At 38.2% G+C, this 20,580-nt stretch overlaps 1 protein-coding gene across 1 annotated transcript in view; it reads left to right on the forward strand.

Moving 5' to 3' along the window:
* Positions 1-20,580, forward strand: part of ZDHHC15 (zinc finger DHHC-type palmitoyltransferase 15) — a 131,425-nt gene that overhangs the window by 105,525 nt on the left and 5,320 nt on the right. Inside the window, exon 11 of the mRNA XM_060087758.1 lies at positions 3,600-3,678. Within this exon, the coding sequence (XP_059943741.1) occupies positions 3,600-3,646 (47 nt within the window). The 3' untranslated portion in view covers positions 3,647-3,678. The remainder of the gene's footprint in view (positions 1-3,599; positions 3,679-20,580) is intronic.

The raw sequence follows: 20,580 nt of genomic DNA on the forward strand, positions 1-20,580 counted from the left end.
CTTCTCTTCTCTGGAGCTCAGTTTCAATTCCATGATCTCTAAGCTATCTTCAGCTCTAAGGTGTGATGATCACACTTGATACTGAGGAGTCAGAAATCAAGCTGAATAATCACAGTTTTATATCTTTCACCAAATGGCTTATTTCCTTTTTTGGAAGATATTGATATATTTTAGCATCCACTGTAAGCTTACATTTATTAATACACTTTCCATATCCTGGAACCAAATTTCTTTCTTCAAGTATCCTCTCTAGGTACACCAGTTGCTCCCTCTTATAACCTCCACCTAGCATTTTGACCACCAAGCTATAAACAACCTATTCTCACACTTGTCATTTGCCTTTACTCAAGAATAAGAATCCTAGGTCTCATCACTGAAAGCATAAAACATAATATACTGAGTCAGGAAGGGGCTACTCTTTTGAGCACCTAAGCATTTTTCAAGAGACTTGTTCCTCCTGTTTCTAGATAAGAAGGGAATGGCCATGCCCTCAGCTCCTGGAAAACTTAACTTATGCAGTAATATCATGGATATTCATTTTACTGCTTTACCTGCATTGTACAACCCTGAGCCCTGAATTGGTTCATGTCCCTGAAATATTCCAGGTCTCCAATCAATCAGTTCAATTCAGAAAGTATTTCCTGAAGGTATGCCTCAGGCAAGGTATTGTGGAGGGATATAAAGATAAATAAAACATGGCCTCTGCCCTCAAGGAATTTGCAATTGTACGGAAGGATAGGAAAAGCACACAAGTCTAACACAAGATTTAGTGTGCTCATTGTTATAAAAGTTATGTTAGCAATTACATACCTAGGTAAGCTTAGCCCTGTGCTAAGTACTGTGTGGTACACATGTTAGTGTGTGATTGTCAGTGATGCTTAAACAATATTGACATCAATATCAGTATATCAATAAAGGAGGTAAGTTTATGGGCTATAGTGGTGAAAGTTTTGAGGAAGAAATAGGACTTCAGCTAGATGTTATTAGGATGGGTGACATCTGGGTAGATGCTAGGAAGAAAGAAATGGCATTCTATGTAAGAAGTGTGACTTGAATGTGGTAAGAACACTAAGGAGGCCATCCATTCCTATGTACTGGGTGGGCATTGTGGGTTGTGAGCAGTAATATTAGAGAAGTAAGATGGCCACATGGTAGAGGGTTTTGTAGTTTTGCTACAGGAGGGAATAGATATTAATTTTATGATCTTCAGTGATATTAATATAATGAAAGATAAATTTTAGAAAAGTTACTCAGGTAGTAGCATGCAGGATATATTGAAATGTGCAGAGACAGGAACGAGAAAAAGCAATAAGTAGTTGAGCATGTGTCACAGTGGCTTCCAGGGGGGTGTGACACTAGAAATGGAGAAGAAGGATTAAAGCCAGGAGACATTTTAAATAACTGGAAACAGTCCCAGTGACTAGAAAGATCTGGGAGTCATTCATATAGAGATGGTGTTTAAACCCATGAATGGTGTAGGAGATAATCAAGAGAGAGAATAAAGCTAGGGAAAGGAGATAAGATATAAAAGTTGGCATCACCTAAGCAACTGTTGACATGCATTCATGTGGACAAGGAAATCAATGGAAAAGAGAAATTCAGAGGGTAAAAGATAAAACCTAAAGGACACTCATAATTCAGGAAAGAGCATTACAAAAATACTGTGAGAGAGTATTGCCCTATTTTACAGATGAAAAAGTTGAAGCTGGGGAGGTAAAGTCACTTATGTAAGGCAATAAAGCAGTCATAACTCAACCTAAGTTCTTCAAGATTCCACATTATGTCCATTTCCCTATTCTTTCCAATCTCTGAGAACCAATGGCTACAAAGAAGTGTACATATACTGTTATGGTCACTTCCCATAGTATCAAAGGTTTATGTAGGAATATAGGATTTTAAAGGAAGGGAGGAGAGCTAGGAGGATGAGACAGGAGGAGAAACAGAGCTTAGCCAGCATACACTAAGACTAAAATGACATCATTCTTGGTTCAAGTAAACATTTATTGAATAATGGTGAAAATCACTACAGCATAGGCAGTAAGAGCAGGTGGGGGTAGTGAAAGCAGTATAGGTGCAGATGGTAGAATGAGAAAGTAAATTGTTTTCCTAAATTCTGCATTTGCCTTCTGTTATGCAGAACCTGATTTTTTTGAAGTACCTGCATTCTTTCCATTTAGTCCTCACCTGACAATGGCTCTACCTTTGCCATCTTAGCTTAATCTCATCTGGGAGTGAAACTATGAAGGAAGTTGATAATCGAGTTTCTCAGCTCAAGTTTCAATGTCTGCAAGACTGATTTTAATTTAAATAATTGCTAAAGGGAAGTGTTCTGTGCCAAATAGAAGTGTGGATTGCAATGGTAAAGAGTAAAAGAAACCCATTCAGCAGAATACTAAAAGCCAATTTCTGAAAAGGCGCACTACCAAACCATACCTACAAAGTTCTGAAACAGCCAACCGTCAGGAGGAAACAAGGCAAATAGTGCATTGAAGTTCCAGAATTGTCTTTTACACTTATCAATTGCTTTCTTGGTAGAAATGTATAGGTAAGATGAGATGTATGCTCAAGCACTTTCTCCCTCTTTTTCTCTTTTGAGGTGTTTGACAAACATAAGTAATTCTCTGTATATCCTTCACTGAAGAGCTGGGCCAATACAACTGCTTTTTGTTCAGACTTAAGGGCAAGAATACCCTAGGCCCAGGATTCCAAAGAAGACAGAATGTTGTGCCCACTATGATTCCAAAGACAGACATTCTAAGAGCCAGTTTTTACTTTTCCACTCTTCCTGGAAGAAAGCAGACTTGTCTCTGGAGTGTGCCTGGTTAACTCAGTGGCATGAGAAGTTGCCAGCCTGCTGTGGCAAGGGTAACCCACCCTGGCTGGCCTCTTCTGGGATCCAGACCTCACACTTATGGGAGCACTCCGAACAGCACATCAATTTCATAAAGGAGAATGTACTAAGCAGAAACTACAAGGGACTACCACTGTCAACTTTTTTTTATCTCAAAGTGCTAAGTATATTATTATGCAAGGAATATAAAGAAAGTGATTATCTGTACATTAGGCAAGCTGATTCAGAGTGTACTTTGCTCCTCAAAAGGCTGGGTCTTGAAAACAAGAACATTTGTACCATAAATGATGTTGCTTGTTGATTCCAAAGCCTCTTATTTTCTGGATACTTCATTCCTTTTTAAAAACACAACAACACCTAAAGTACTATAACAGCTATCTCAATTATGTCCAGTGGAATAACAAGACAGGGTAATTCTGTGAGTAGCAAGACCCAAAACATTCTATTAAAGACAAATGATGTTGAGCTGTCATCACAGCTACTTAAGTCAAATACCAGCCACTATTATAGATCAGATAATGCTGACAAATAAAATGATCTTAGTTCATAGTACAGCAGGCTGACAACTCTTGAAATATAAATGCTTGGACTGGTTACAAATGCTTCAGTATATAGCACATCAGTCTTTAGATATTTGTGGATGTCCGCTGCCTCCAGGGATTGACTGAGAAAGAAACATGCCAATAAATGAATACCCACCCATACAAGAGAAAGGGACATTTGTTTACTTCACTTTTCAACCTTACAGATTATCCAGAAGGATCATCATCTCTTGCTGTGGAAACAGAAACGTAGCAGTTTTCACATTTCCTGCATCTGTCAAACAGGTCAGTATTCTGAGGGAGGCACATAGAGTACCACCTGGACTGCTAAGAGGCAGTCTGGGGAGCAGAACTGGAAAAGGAGTAAGTTATCACCCTGGCAAAAAAGATGTTGAATTCTTCCCTCTTGTATTATTCACGTAAGCAGAAGTTCTATACATAATTTCCCTGTGTATTGTACTGAAAAAGACTCCCTTACTCCCTGTAAACTCACAATGTTCACTTTGGCTAAAAGACCCCAGAGTATCCAGGAACAGCCATATTATGTCAGTTAATAACCTACTCTTACCCACTAACAGGCAAAAAGCACCATCCCTACACTCCAACTCTCCCCAAATGCTACTAATTTGTCCATCAGTGGCAGGCAGCCTTACACATGGGATTCTCTTTGGCCTGGTAAAAAGCTATAAAGCCTTCTCTTTGAAACATTGACAGGTAAATAAACCCAATGTAATTCAGTATTAAAAGGAAAACTTTAGTAGTAAAAATACCACAGAGCTTGAAGCTCTGATCTGATAAGCCTTCCAATTCTGTTCCCATGAAAAAGCTGCCAATTATTCAGAAGCCTATCAATTTGTGGGCTCTCAGGTCTTCACTTCTTTACCTTACAGAACCCTGCTGTGCACCAGTATAGGTACTATATAAGACCTATACTGGTGCACAGTATATATATGACAGTCACTTTGCTATGTACTTTACATATGTTATCTAATTTAATCCTCACAACAACTCTGTCAGGTGAATGTTACTATTCCCATTTTACTTATGAGAATACTGAAATCCAGAGAAGTTAAACCACATATCTAGCTAGTAAGTGGATAACCTAAGATTGCAACACAGGTCTGTCTGACCTCAGATCATGCCCTGTCCACTATGGCACTACATTTAAAAACCTGACTTGGGATATTTACTTCACCTTCACTTATAATCAAAGGTTTAAAAGAGGGAAGAATTGGGCTTCCGTGGTGGCATAGTGTTTGAGAGTCCGCCTGCCGATGCAGGGGACACGGGTTCGTGCCCCGGTCCGGGAAGATCCCACATGCCGTGGAGTGGCTGGGCCCATGAGCCATGGCCATGGAGCCTGCGCGTCCGGAGCCTGTGGTCTGCAACGGGAGAGGCCACAACAGTGAGAGGCCCGTGTACAGCAAAAAAAAAAAAAGAGGGAAGAATTAAATCTGTCTTCTTATCCAAAGCCCTGATGAAATGTGTGACACTTGTATGGTATTAGAACCTAGATTTCAGATATCCATGGTGCTTATCTCTCTCATTTTCTTATTTTAGCATTTTACTATGGGTATTCTTTGACATGTCAACAGAAGTTAAAGGGGAAAAAGTTACCTGGTGAAATAAATTTAGGAAACCCTGTATCAAAATTAGAGAGTTATCTTTAGCATAGGAATTATGCAAATAAGTTTTGTGACTCTCCAGGAAGGATGTATAGTAGCCCTCTGAACTTATTTGACTGAACTTATTTTCTTGTGTGCAGATCATGGAACTTTGTCTTTAGTGCAGTACTTCTCAAGACTTAAAATATGCTAAGGAATTTTGTGAATCCTCTAAAGTGGAATAAGTTTTTTCCAAACTTATATGACCATGTAAGCCCTTTTTTTCAGAATATCTTGGGTAAATATTAAGCCATAAAATATATAGATATATATATTTTTTAGATTTCATTTTATTTTTTTATTTTATTTTTTTTTTGCTGTATGCGGGCCTCTCACTGCTGTGGCCTCTCCCATTGCGGAACACAGGCTCCGGACACACAGGCTCCGCGGCCATGGCTCGCGGGCCCAGCCGCTCCGCGGCATGTGGGATCCTCCGGGATCGGGGCACGAACCCGTGTCCCCTGCATCGGCAGGCGGACTCTCAACCACTGCGCCACCAGGGAAGCCCTCATTTTATTTTTTTAACATCTTTATTGGAGGATAATTGTTTTACCTTGTCGTGTTAGTTTCTGCTGTATAACAAAGTGAATCAGCTATACGTATATATATATCCCCATATCCCCTCCCACTGGCATCTCCCTCCCACCCTCCCTATCCCACCCCTCTAGATGATCACAAAGCACCGAGCTGATCTCCCTCTGTTATGGGGCTGCTTCCCACTAGCTATCTATTTTACGTTTGGTAGTGTATATATGTCCATGCCACTCTCTCACTTCGTCCCAGCTTACCCTTCCCCCTCCCCATGTTCTCAAGTCCATTCTCTATGTCTGTATCTTTATTCCTGTCCTGCTGCTAGGTTCTTCAGAACCTTTTTTTTTTTTTAGATTCCATATATATGTGTTAGCACATGGTATTTGTTTTTCTCTTTCTGACTTACTTCACTCTGTATGACAGACTCTAGGTCCATCCACCCCACTACAAATAACTCAATTTCGTTTCTTTTAATGGCTGAGTAATATTCCATTTTATATATGTGCCACATCTACTTCATCCATTCATCTGTTGATGGACACTTAGGTTGCTTCCATGTCCTGGCTATTGTAAATAGAGCTGCAGTGAACATTGTGGTACATGACTCTTTTTGAATTATGGTTTTCTCAGGGTATATGCCCAATCCAAAAATGGGCAGAAGACCTAAATAGACATTTCTCCAAAGAAGATACACAGATTGCCAACAAACACATGAAAGGATGCTCAACATCACTAATCATTAGAGAAACACAAATCAAAATTACAATGAGGTATCAGCTCCCACCAGTTAGAATGGGAATCATCAGAAAATCTACAAACAACAAATGCTGCAGAGTGTGTGGAGAGAAGGGAACCCTCTTGCACTGTTGGGGGGAATGAAAATTGATACAACCACTATGGAGAATAGTATGGAGATTCCATAAAAAACTAAAAATAGAGCTATCATATGACCCAGCATAAAATATATTTTTGATATGATTCCCTAGGTAAGCAAAATTGCCTTTAAGCAATGCTTTTCCCAGGGCACTCTGTTCAAATAAATTAACTGATTAATTTTGTGGGAATAACAGAGTCATGTTCTAATAATAATAGAAAAGTATTTGGGAACACAGGCGGGAAGAATGGGGCAAACATTTCAACATTTAACAAGATATGAAGAATTTTTTAATGTACGTAATTACTACAGTATTGTTTGAAAAGGCCCCAAACAGAAAACAACTTAAATGTCTATCAATATGAGAATGGTTGAATAAGTTATGTACGTCTATAGACAGGCTGAATGGATACAAAAACAAGACCCGTACATATGCCGTATGTGTCTCTAGTTCTGAAGAGACCCACTTCAGACCTAGGGACACATACAGACTGAAAGTGAGGGGCTTGAAAAGGATATTCCATGCAAATGCAAATCAAAAGAAAGCTGGGGTAGGGCTTCCCTCGTGGCGCAGTGGTTGAGAGTCCACCTGCCAATGCAGGGGACACGGGTTCGTGCCCCGGTCCAGGAAGATCCCACATGTCGCGGAGCGGGTAGGCACATGAGCCATGGCTGCTGAGCCTGCGCTTCCGGAGCCTGTGCTCCACGATGGGTGAGGCCACAACAGTGAGAGGCCCGCATACCGCAAAAAAAAAAAAAAAAGAAAAAAGAAAGCTGGGGTAGCAATTCTCACATCAGACAAAATAGACTTTAAAATAAAGACTATTACAAGAGAAAAAGAAGGACACTACATAATGATCAAGGGATCAATCCAAGAAGAAGATATAAGAATTGTAAATATTTATGCACCCAGCATAGGAGCACCTCAATACATAAGGCAAATGCTAACAACTATAAGATGGGATCATTGCAACAAAAAGAATAAAATACCTAGGAATAAACCTACCTAAGGAGACAAAAGTCCTGCATGCAGAAAACTATAAGACACTGATGAAAGAAATTAAAGGTGATACAAACAGATGGAGAAATATACCATGTACTTGAATTGGCAGAATTAACATTGTGAAAATGACTCTACTACCCAAAACAATCTACAGATTCAGTGCAATCCCTATCAAACTACCAATGGCATTTTTCACAGAACTAGAACAAACAATTTCAAAGTTTGTATGGAAACACAAAAGACCCCAAATAGCCAAAGCAATCTTGAAAAAGAAAAACAGAGCTGGAGGAATCAGGCTCCCTGACTTCAGACTATACTACAAAGCTACAATAATCAATACAGTATGCTACTGGCACAAAAAACAGAAATATAGATCCATGGAACAGGATAGAAAGCCAAGAGATAAACCCACGCACAGATGGTCACCTTATTTTGATAAAGGAGGCAAGAATATACAATGTAGAAAAGACAGCCTCTTCAATAAGTGGTGCTGGGAAAACTGGAAATCTACATATAAAAGAATGAAATTAGAACACTCCCTAACACCATACACAAAAATAAACTCAAAATGGATTAAAGACCTAAATATAAGGCCAGACACTATAAAACTCTTAGAGGAAAACATAGGCAGAACACTCTATGACATCCATCACAGCAAGATCCTTTTTGACCCACCTCCTAGAGAAATGGAAATAAAAATAAACAAATGGGACCTAATGAAACTTAAAAGCTTTTGCCCTGCAAAGGAAACCATAAACAAGATGAAAAGACAAGCCTCAGAATGGTAGATAATATTTGCAAACGAAGCAACTGACAAAGGATTAATCTCCAAAATATACAGGCAGCTCATGCAGCTCAATTACAAAAATCAAACAACTGAATCCAAAACTGGGCAGAAGACCTAAATAGACATTTCCCCAAAGAAGATATACAGATTTCCTACAAACACATGAAAGGATGCTCAACATCAATAATCATTAGAGAAATGCAAATCAAAACTCCAATGAGGTATTACCTCACACCAGTCAGAATGGCCATCATCAAAAAATCTACAAACAATAAATGCCAGAGAGGGTGTGGAGAAAAGGTAACTCTCCTATATTGTTGGTGGGAATGTAAGTTGATACAGCCACTATGGAGAACAATATGGAGGTTCCTCAAAAAACTAAAAATACAACTACCATATGATCTAGCAATCCCACTACTGGGCATATACCCTGAGAAAACCATAATTCAAGAGGAGTCATGTACCACAATGTTCGTTGCAGCACTATTTACAATAGCCAGGACATGGAAGCAACCTAAGTGTCCATCAACAGATGAATGGATAAAGAATATGTGACACATATATACAATGGAATATTACTCTGCCATTAAAAGAAACAAAATTGAGTTATTTGTAGTGAGGTGGATGGACCTAGAATCTGTCATGCAGAGTGAAGCAAGTCAGAAAGAGAAAAACAAATACCATATGCTAACACATATATATATGGAATCTTTTTAAAAAATGGTTCTGAAGAACCTAGCAGCAGGACAGGAATAAAGGCGCAGATGTAGATAATGGACTTAAGGACATGGGGAGGGGGAAATGGTAAGCTGGGACAAAGTGAGAGAGTGGCATGGTCATATATACACTACCAAATGTAAAATAGATAGCTAGTGGGAAGCAGCTGCATCACACGGGGAGATCAGCTCGGTGTTTTGTGACCACCTAGAGAGGTGAGATAGGGAGGATGGGAGGGAGACACAAAAAGGAGGGGATATGGGGATATAAGTATACGTATAGCTGATTCACTTTGTTATACAGCAGAAACTAACACAGCAGTGCAAAGCAATTATACTCCAATAAAGATGTTTTAAATAGATAAAAGAAAAAAAGAAGTATGTATGTCTAAATTATTAGATATTTTATACATTTTTGTTCTCTTCTGAAAAGTTTTTAAACTTATTCAACTTCACTAGAAAGAAATGCAAATTAAAATAACCCAAAATATCCATTTTTGTCCACTAAAGCAGCCAGTTTTTACAATGTTGGCAAGAACACGTTGAAACACATGCTTTTATATGCTGCTGATATAAGGTTAAAATCTCAGATAAATTTTTGAGGGCAAAATATATAACATATATCAAAACCTTAAATGGCCCATGCAGTTTTATCTGATAACTCCATTTTAGGAATGTATTTTAATGAAATAATCAGAGAACTGTATGACTATTCACCATTAATTTATTATATTACCAGAAAATTGGAAACAAAACTAAATATCTAACTATAGAGGAATAGTGAAATAAATTATTAAATATTATGATGGGGCCTCCCTGGTGGCGCAAGTGGTTGAGAGTCCGCCTGCCAATGCAGGGGATACGGGTTCGTGCCCCGGTCTGGGAGGATCCCATATGCCGCGGAGCGGCTGGGCCCGTGAGCCATGGCCGCTGAGCCTGCGCGTCCGGAGCCTGTGCTCCACAACGGGGGAGGCCACAACAGTGAGAGGCCCGCATACCGAAAAAAAAAAAAAAAAAAATATTATGATGAACTATTATGTAGTGTTTAAAGTAATTATTTTGAAGAATAATTGATAAGATTATGTGGAAAAGCTGTATGAGTGCATTTAATTCTAAAATTTTATTAAGATATAATTCACATACCATGTAATTTGATCACTTACAGTATACAATTCAGTTGTTTTTAGGATATTCACAGTCATACAACCATCACCACAATCAATTTTAGAACATTTTTATTGTCCCCAAAAGAATCCCCATACTCATTAACAGTCACTCCCCATTCGTCCACTCCCACCCCTAGGAAACCACTAATCTACTTTCTGTCTCTATAGATTTGCCTATTCTGGACATTGAATAAAATCCATGATTCCATGGAAACATACGATATGTGATCTTTTGAGAGAAAACATTTGTAAATAAAATATTTGATAGGAGGCTTGTATGCAGAATATATAAAGAACTCTTACAATTCTATAAATGAAAAGATAATACAACCATTTTAATGAGCAAATGATTTGAATAGACATTTCTCCATATACAAATGATCAATTAGCACATGAAAAATGCTTAACATCATTAGCTATTAGGGAATACAAATCAAAACCATGAGATACCATTTAATTTCCACTAGGATGGCTATAATCCAGAAGACAGATAACAAGTGTTAGTGAGGATGTAAAGAAATCGGAATCCTCATACATTTCTGGTGGCAGTGTAGAATGATGCAATCACTTTGGAAACAGTTTGGAAGTCCTTCAATATGTTAAACATAAAATTACCATATGCCCCAGCAATTCCACTCCTTCGTGTATAACCAAGAGAAATGAAAACATATGTCCAAACAAAAACTACTGCATCAATGTTCACAGCAGCATTATTCATAATAGCCAAAAAGTGGAAAGATCACTAATACCCATCTACTGATGAGTAGATAAATAAAATGTGTCATATCCATACAATGGAATGTCATTTGGCAACCAAAAGAATACATGCTACAACATGGGATGGACCTTGAAAACATTATTAAATTATATTTTTAATTTAATTAAAAACATTTAAGTATTAAAGTATTTCTACATATGTAGAAAAACACTGAAAGGAATTATACCAAAAATATAAGTAAATACAAATTTTTTACATGGGTTACTTCCTTCACTATCAAGCCTTAATACTTCAGCCTCTCTCTTGCCAATATTTTTTTCTCCCTAACTCCATTGCTTTAGCCAGCAAAAATCCAAATTCCAGATTTAATCCAGCTGTCTGCCTTCTCCATTTCTATACTCAGGCTGCTGAGAACCACTACAAAAATAACACAACTGATTATAAATACTGTTTGCAGCTGATTAGAAATAACACAACTGAGACTACACATTTGTGGCCTCCAACCTTAACTGGCCTGTTAAGTCTTCACTATTTACCAGTAGTTTTTTCCTTTATTAACCACAACTTCATATAGTCTCTCATATCCCTCCTATCCCATATCATAATGAAAGTCCTAACGCATGAAATAGGGCTAAAAAAGGAGATTAAAGTCACTCTAATTGTAAAAGAAGAAGTAAAATTATCTCTGTTTGCAGATGTCATGATTGTCCACATAGATCATCCAAAGAATCTACAAAAACTCCTAGAACTAATGAGTGAGTTTATCAAGTTAACAGCATACAAGATCAATGAACAAACATCTGTTATGTTTCTATACACTAGCAATGCACAACTGGGAAACCAAAATCAAAAACACAATACAATTTACAGTAACTGCAAAAAATTAAATAACTAGATATAAATGTAACAGATCATACACAATATCTGTATGCTGAAACTTGTAAAACACTGATGAAGAAAAGCATGGAAGACCTAAATAAACAGAGATACATACTATGCTTATGGGTCAGAAGACTCACTATAAGTAAGATGTCAATACTCCCTAAATTGTAGACAACTTTAATATAATCCTAATTAATTTTTTTTATTTTAATCAAATATTTTGTAGAGATAGACAAGCTTACACTAAAATTTAAATGGAAAAGTAAAGGAACTAGAATAGCCAAAACAATTCTGAAAAAAATACATAACTGAAGGACTCAAACTGTCCAATTTTAAGACATACTATAATGCTACAGTAGTCAAGACAGTGTAGTATTAGCCAAAGGACAGACCCGTAAGCCAATGGAACAGAATAAAAAATAAAATACAGAAATAGACCCATATAAAGATTCTCAACTGATTTTTACACAAAGATACAATGGTAATTCAATGGAGAAAATAGTCTTCAACAAATAGTGATAGAATACTTGGACATACCTATACTATTACACCTCACAACATATGCAAAACTTAACTCAAAATGGATCATAGACCTAAATGTAAAATGTAAAACTATAAAAATCTCAGAAGAAAATGTAGGAGAAAATCTTTATCACTTTGAGTTAGGCAAATAGTTCTTAGATATGACATCAAAAGTAATATACATAAAAGAAAAAATTTACAAATTGGACTTCAACAAAATTAAAAATGTATTCTCTGAGAAGAACATTGTTAAGAGAATAAAAAGACAAGCCACTGACTGGGAGAAAATATTTGCAAAACACATATCTGATAAAGGACTTGTATCCAGAATATGTAAAGTGCTCTAAAATCTTAAAAGTAAGGAAACCAACACAATAAAGTAATGGGGAAAAGTTTTCAATGGACTCTTCACCAAAGAAGTGGAAATAAACGTAAGAAAACATGCTTGATGGCGTTGCCAAGATAGCAGAGTAGGAAGACCCTGAACTTATCTCCTCCGATAGACACACCAAAATTACAACTACTTACAGAGCAGCTATCTATGAGAAAGACCTGAAGCCTAGCAGAAAAGATTTCCTACAACTAAAGACATAAAGAAGGAACCACAATGAGATGGGTAGGAGGGGCAGAGATGCAGTATAGTCAGAATCCACACCCCCAGGTCAGCGACCACAAATGGGAGGAATATCACAGTCATAGAGATTCTCCCCAAGGAGCAAGGGGTCTGACTCCCATGTCAGGCTCCCCAGCCTGGGCATCCTGCACTGGGAAGACGGGCTCCCAGAACATCTGACATTGAAAACTATCAGGGCTTAGGTTGAGAGAGCTGGAAGGCTGTAAGAAACAGACTCTGCTCTTAAAGGGTACGTGCAAAATCCCACATATTCCAAGTCCCAGGGCAGAGGCAGTAGTTTGAAAGGAGCCTGGGTCAGACCCACTTGTTGATCTTGGAGAGACTCCTGGAGAGACAGGGGACAACTGCTACTCACCTGGGGAATGGAAACAGTGGCAGCAGCCATTGGAGACCTCATTCTATCATGATAATACCAACACTGGCAAGCTCCATTTTGGAATCCTCCTACCAGCCTGTTAGCACTGGGGACTCAGCCCCACCTACCAGCAGCTCCAAACCCCTCTGGGCCATACAGCCAGTCATGTAGGAAGCCTAGACCACACTTCAGTGGGCCCACAGCTACTGCACAAGGCATGGCCTAACAGCCAACCAGACTGGGATCAAGACCTACCCACCACCACACCCCCAGTAGTTAGCCCTGACACAACAGAATGGCACATGCAGCCCACATGGGGGCACCCCTAGAGCATATAGCACTGGTGACCTGTGGGAAGCATGCTGCTGGGCCCCATAGGACATCTCCTACATAAGGTCACTTCTCCAAGATTGGGAAACATAACCAACCTACCAAATACATAGAAATAAAAACAGCAAATTAGGCAAAATGAAGTGACAGAGGAATATATTCCAAACAAAGGAACAAGATAAAACCCCAGAAGGAGAACTAAATGAAATGAAATGTAGATAAGCAATCTACATGATAAAGAGTTCAAGGTAATCATAATAAAGATGTTTAACAAACTCAAGAGAAGAATGGATGAACACTGAAAATTTCAACAAAGGGTTAGAAAATGTAAAGAAGAATCAAATACAGTTGAAGAATACAATAACTGAAATAAACACTAGAAGGAGTCAACAATAGATTAGATGACACAGAGGAATGGATCAGAGATCTTGATGACACAGCATAGTGGAAATCACCCAAGCTGAACAAGAAAAAGAAAAAATGAGCTTTTAAAAAAATGAGGATCGTTTAAGAGACCTCTGAGACAACGTCAGCATACTACATTCTCATTATAGGGATCACAGAAAGAGAAGAGATACAGATAAAGGGTTAGAGAACTTATTTGAAGAAATAATAGCTGAAAACTTCCCTAACCTGGGAAAGGAAAAAACATCCAGATTCAGGAAGCACAGAGGGTCCCAAACAAGATGAACACAAAGAGGTGCACACCAAGACACATTATATCTAAATGGCAAAATTAAAATGAAACGAGAATCTTAAAAGCAGCAACAGAAAAGCAACATGTTATGTACAAGGGCACTCCCATAAAGCTATCATCTGACTTTTCAGCAGAAACTCTGCAGGCCAAAAGGGATTGGCACAATATACTGGAAGTGATGAAAGGAAAAAAGTTACAACCATGACTACTCTACCCTTCAAAGTTCTCATTCAGATTTGAAGAAGTGATAAAAAGTTTTACAAAGCAAAAGCAAAAAGAGTTCAGCACCATTAAACCAGCTTAACAAGAAATGTTAAAGGCACTTCTCTAAGCAAAAAAGGCCACAACTAGAAATATGAAAATTATGAAAAGAAAAATCTCACTGGTAAAGGCAAACATGCAGTAAAGGTAGTAGAATAACCACTTATAAATCTAGTAGGAAGGTTAAAAGACAAAAGCAGTAAAATCATCTATATCCACAATAAGTAGTTATGGGATACACAAAACAAAAAGATGTAAAATATGATGCAAAAAACAATAAACACTGGGGGTGTGGAGGAGTAGAAATGTAAGATGGTTAGAATGCACTTGAACTTAAGAGATCATCAACTTAAAATAATCACATATATAGAGATTGTTATATATGTACCTCATGACAACTACAAACCAAAACCATATAATAGATACGTACACAAAAAAGAGAAACACTAAAGGTAGTCATTAAATTATAAGGGAAGACAGCAAAAGAACAAGGGAACAACAACAAAAATAACTACAAAACCAACCCCAAAACAGTTAACAAAATGGCAATAAGTAATACCTATCAATAATTACTTTAAATGTAGATGGAGTAAATGCTCCAATCTAAAGACATAGAGTGGCTGAATGGATTAAAAAGCAAGACCCGGGGCTTCCCTGGTGGCGCAGTGGTTGAGAGTCTGCCTGTCGATGCAGGGGACACGGGTTTGTGCCCTGGTCTGGGAAGATCCCACATACAGTGGAGCAGCTAGGCCCATGAGCTGTGGACACTGAGCCTGCACGTCCGGAGCCTGCTGCTCCGCGATGGGAGAGGCCACAACAGTGAGGCCACAACAGCATACAGCAAAAAAAAAAAAAGCAAGACCCATACATGTGCTCCCTACAAGAGACTCAACTTCAGATCTAAAGCCACACACAGACTGAAAGTAAGGAGATGGAAAAATGTATTCCATACAAATGGAAGCTAAAAGAAAGCTGGGGTAGCAGTACCTGCATCAGAGAAAATAGATTTTAAAACAGAAGTGTAAGAGTGTTACAAGAGACAACAAAGGACATCAACATAGTAGCACCTAAATACATAAAGCAAATATTAACAAACATAAAGGAGAACTTGACAGTAATGCAATAATTGTAGGGAAATTTACCACCCCACTTACATCAATAGACAGATCATCCACACAAAATAAACGCTGGCCTTAAATATGAATATGTTCAATAATATTGTAATAACTTTGTATGGAGACAGATGGTTACTAGACTTATCAGGGTGATAATTTCATAATGTATGCAAATGTCAGATCACCATGTAGTACACTTGAACCTAACATAATGTTGTACATCAACTATATTTCAATTAAAATAAATTAAAATTGATTGTGAATATTCTATGAAATTAGTGCCAATAGTCATTAACATTTGAAAACTGGTAGTATGGCAGTGGAGTTACTTTTAAAAAACAGATATCCATGGGACTTCCCTGGTGGTGCAATGGTTAAGAATCTACCTGCCAATGAAGGGGACATGGGTTTGAGTGCTGGTCCGGGAAGATCCCACATGCTGTGGAGCAACAAAGCCCTTGCACCACAACTACTGAGCCTGCACTCTAGAGCCCGCAAGCCACAACTACTGAAAGCCCGCACACCTGCGTGCCACAACCACTGAAGTTCGTACGTCATAACTACTGAAGCCCACGTGCCTAGAGCCCGTGCTCCACAACAAGAAAAACCACCACAATAAGAAGGTCGTGCACTGCAAAAAACAGTAGCCCCTGCTCGCCACAACTAGAGAAAGCCCACACACAGCAACGAAGACCCAACACAGCCAAAAAATAAATAATTTCTTTTAAAAAAGAAAATAAAAATTGTAATAAATAAATAAAATATAGATATCCATTGAGGAGGCGGGGGGAAGGAAAGCTGCTCAGTATCACTAGCCATTAGGGAAATGCAAATTAAAACCACAAGGAGATTCCTTTATACCCATACTGGAATGGGTAATATTTTTTTTTACATAGGGATAATTCCAAGTGCTGATAAGGATGCAGAACAATTGGAATTCTCGTACATTTCTTGTGGGAATGCAAAATAGCTCAGGTACTCTGAAAAACAGTTTGACAGTTTCTTATAAAGTTTCTTATAACGTTAAACATACACTTAGCATACGACCCAGTAATCCTACTCCTGCATATTTCCCCTAGAAAATGAAAACCTGTGTTCACACAAAAATTTGTATATGAATGGTTATAGCAGCTTTATTTATACTAGCCCAAACCTGGAAAACAAAAGAAATGTCCTTCAATGGGTAAAAAGTAAACAAAGTATACTACTCAGCAATCAAAAGTAATGAACAATTGATACTCATAGCAACATAGATGAACCTAAAGTGCATTATTGTAAGTGAAAAAATCCCAGTTCATAGCACAGGGAATGTAGTCAATAATATTGTAATAACCTTTGTATGGTGCATAATTTATAAAAATATCAAATCACTATATTGTATACCTGAAACTAGTATAATATTGTAAGTCAACTATACTTCAATTAAAAAAACAAAAATAGGGCTTCCCTGGTGGCGCAGTGGTTGAGAGTCTGCCTGCTGATGCAGGGGACACGGGTTCATGCCCCGGACCAGGAAGATCCCACATGCCACGAAGCGGCTGGGCCCGTGAGCCATGGCTGCTGGGCCTGTGCATCTGGAGCCTGTGCTCCGCAACGGGAGAGGCCACAACAGTGAGAGGACTGCGTACTGCAAAAAAAAAAAAAAAAAAAAAATTAAGGCTATGTGCTATATGATTCCATTTGTATGAAATTTTGGAAAAGGAAAAAATACATAGAGAGAAAACAGATTGGTGATTGCCTGGCTTAGGGGGCTGAGGAAGTTCTACATTGTATCTGAGATGGTTGTTACAAGATTCTACCCATGTGTAAAAGCTCACAGAACTGTAGACCAAACAAAAGTTAATTTTACTACATTTAAATTTAAAATTTTTTAAAAATCCTTCTCTCATGCTTCTCTGGAACTTCCTACACCCTTCTTTGTCCCACCCCTACCATCAGACATCTCCTTAAGACAGTGTCTTCCCAAACTTTGCTAGGTTTTCTCCTGACCATCACATAAATCTACTCATTCCTTAAGGAATCTACCCATTTCTTGGCTAAAGAGCATATGTATGCTGATAACTACTGGATATGTATCTCCAGCCCAGAACTCCTTCCTGAGTTTCAGACCTGAATAACCAAGTGCCTTTCAATCTCACCCACCCCAAAATCCATTTCCTGTTTTGTTCCTTCTCCTTCATCTCCCACTCACATCTAATTATTCACTGAGGTGTGTTGATTGTACTTCCTAAATATCTCTGGAAGCTGTGTACTTTTTCGAGCCTGATTACCATGACCCCAGACCATGTGTCTGTCATCTGTGTTACTGCAATAGCTTTTTAACTGATTTTCCTGATTCCTGTCTTGCCCCTCTTCCAGTCCATCCTCCATATTGCAACTAGAATGATGAAAAACTTAAATCTGTGTAATGGCTCTTTTGTTGGTTTCAGCAGAGTCAGAACTCCTTAACATGGCTTACAAGCCCTTTTATGATCCAGCCCCTGCTCATCTCTCCAGATTCTTAACTCTGAAGCTTCCTCTCCACCAGTTCTATCCCCACATTCTATACTTGAGCCACACCTCAACTTCTTTCAGCCCCTCAAACATGCCACTGATGCTTCCCATGATTGGGATGCTTCCTCAGCAAACTCCCGCCTCCTCCATTCCAGTCTGCTTCAGCTGGCTATATAGTATTTCTTACCCTTTTATTTATTTATTTTTTTACATCTTTATTGGAGTACAATTGCTTTACAATGGTGTGTTAGTTTCTGCTTTATAACAAAGTGAATCAGTTATACATATATATATGTTCCCATATCTCTTCCCTCTTGCATCTCCCTCCCTCCCACCCTCCCTATCCCACCCCTCCAGGCGGTCACAAAGCACCGAGCTGATCTCCCTGTGCTATGCGGCTGCTTCCCACTAGCTATCTACCTTACGTTTGGTAGTGTATATATGTCCATGCCTCTCTCTCGCTTTGTCACAGCTTACCCTTCCCCCTCCGCATATCCTCAAGTCCATTCTCAAGTAGGTCTGTGTCTTTATTCCTGTCTTACCCCTAGGTTCTTCATGACATTTTTTTTCTTAAATTCCATATATATATGTGTGTTAGCATACGGTATTTGTCTTTCTCTTTCTGACTTACTTCACTCTGTATGACAGACTCTAGATCTATCCACCTCATTACAAATAGCTCAATTTCGTTTCTTTTTATGGCTGAGTAATATTCCATTGTATATATGTGCCACAAACCCTCAGAATGGGAGAAAATATTTGCAAATGAAGCAACTGACAAAGGATTAATCTCCAAAATTTATAAGCAGCTCATGCAGCTCAATAACAAAAAAAACAAACAACCCAATCCAAAAATGGGCAGAAGACATAAATAGACATTTCTCCAGAGAAGATATACAGACTGCCAACAAACACATGAAAAAATGCTCAACATCATTAATCATTAGAGAAATGCAACTCAAAACTACAATGAGATATCATCTCACACCAGTCAGAATGGCCATCATCAAAAAATCTAGAAACAATAAATGCTGGAGAGGGTGTGGAGAAAAGGGAACAACACTCTTGCACTGCTAGTGGGAATGTGAATTGGTACAGCCACTATGGAGAACAGTATGGAGGTTCCTTAAAAATCTATAAATAGAACTACCACATGACCCAGCAATCCCACTACTGGGCATATACCCTGAGAAAACGATAATTCAAAAAGAGTCATGTACCACAATGTTCATTGCAGCTCTATTTACAATAGCCTAGATATGGAAACAACATAAGTGTCCATCATCAGATGAATGGATAAAGAAGATGTGGCACATATATACAATGGAATATTACTCAGCCATAAAAAGAAACGAAATTGAGCTATTTGTAATGAGGTGGATAGACCTAGAGTCTGTCATACAGAGTGAAGTAAGTCAGAAAGGGAAAGACAAATACTGTATGCTAACATATATATGGAATTTAAGGAAAAAAATGTCATGAAGAACCTAGGGGTAAAACAGGAATAAAGGCACAGACCTACTTGAGAATGGACTTGAGGATATGGGGAGAGGGAAGGGTAAGCTGTGACGTGGCAAGAGAGTGGCATGGACATGTATGCACTACCAAACCTAGAATAGATAGCTAGTGGGAAACAGCTGCATAGCACAGGGAGATCAGCTCGGTGCTTTGTGACCAGCTGGAAGGGTGGGATAGGGAGGGTGGGAGGGAGGGAGACGCAAGAGGGAAGGGATATGGGAACAGATATATATGTATAACTGATTCACTTTGTTATAAAGCAGAAACTAATAAAAAATGTATATTAAACATAAAAGAAAAGAGAAAAAACTATGAAGAAAATTTAAATCACCTGTAATCCCACCACCTGAAGATAACTCATGTTAACATTTTGTTATATTCCATCGATATTTTATATGAATATATTTGTTAAACATTGAGAGCATATTGTGTTCAGTTTTGAATTCTGCTTCTGTCACTAATGCTGAAAATAATTTCCCATTACATCAAGGTGCTATTGTTTACTTAACTAATTCTCTGCTGTCCAACATTAAGATTTTATTCAGTTTTTCACTGTTATGAGTAAGGCTGCCAATAATATCATTGAACTTAAACATGTTTCCTCATTTATAATCATTTTCCTATGATAGGCTCCTAGAAGCAAAACTACTAATATGAACTTTTTAAAAGACCATTAATATATATGGCCAAATTGTTTTCCAGAAAGCTTATACTAATAATAGCTGCTTGAGTACCTACTATATGCCAGATATTGTTTTAGTTAGGTTTTGTTATGCCTGTTTTACAGATGAAGAAACTAATTTTTCCAGAATCACAGAGATAGCAAATAGCAAAGTTAGAATTCAAATTCAGAATTGCCCAATTTCAAAGCTTGTGTTATTTCTTGTGAATTTCAGAAATAAATATTTTTGCATTATCAAA

Source organism: Mesoplodon densirostris, chromosome X (genome assembly GCF_025265405.1).
Source record: "Mesoplodon densirostris isolate mMesDen1 chromosome X, mMesDen1 primary haplotype, whole genome shotgun sequence".
Lineage (NCBI taxonomy): Eukaryota > Metazoa > Chordata > Mammalia > Artiodactyla > Ziphiidae > Mesoplodon > Mesoplodon densirostris.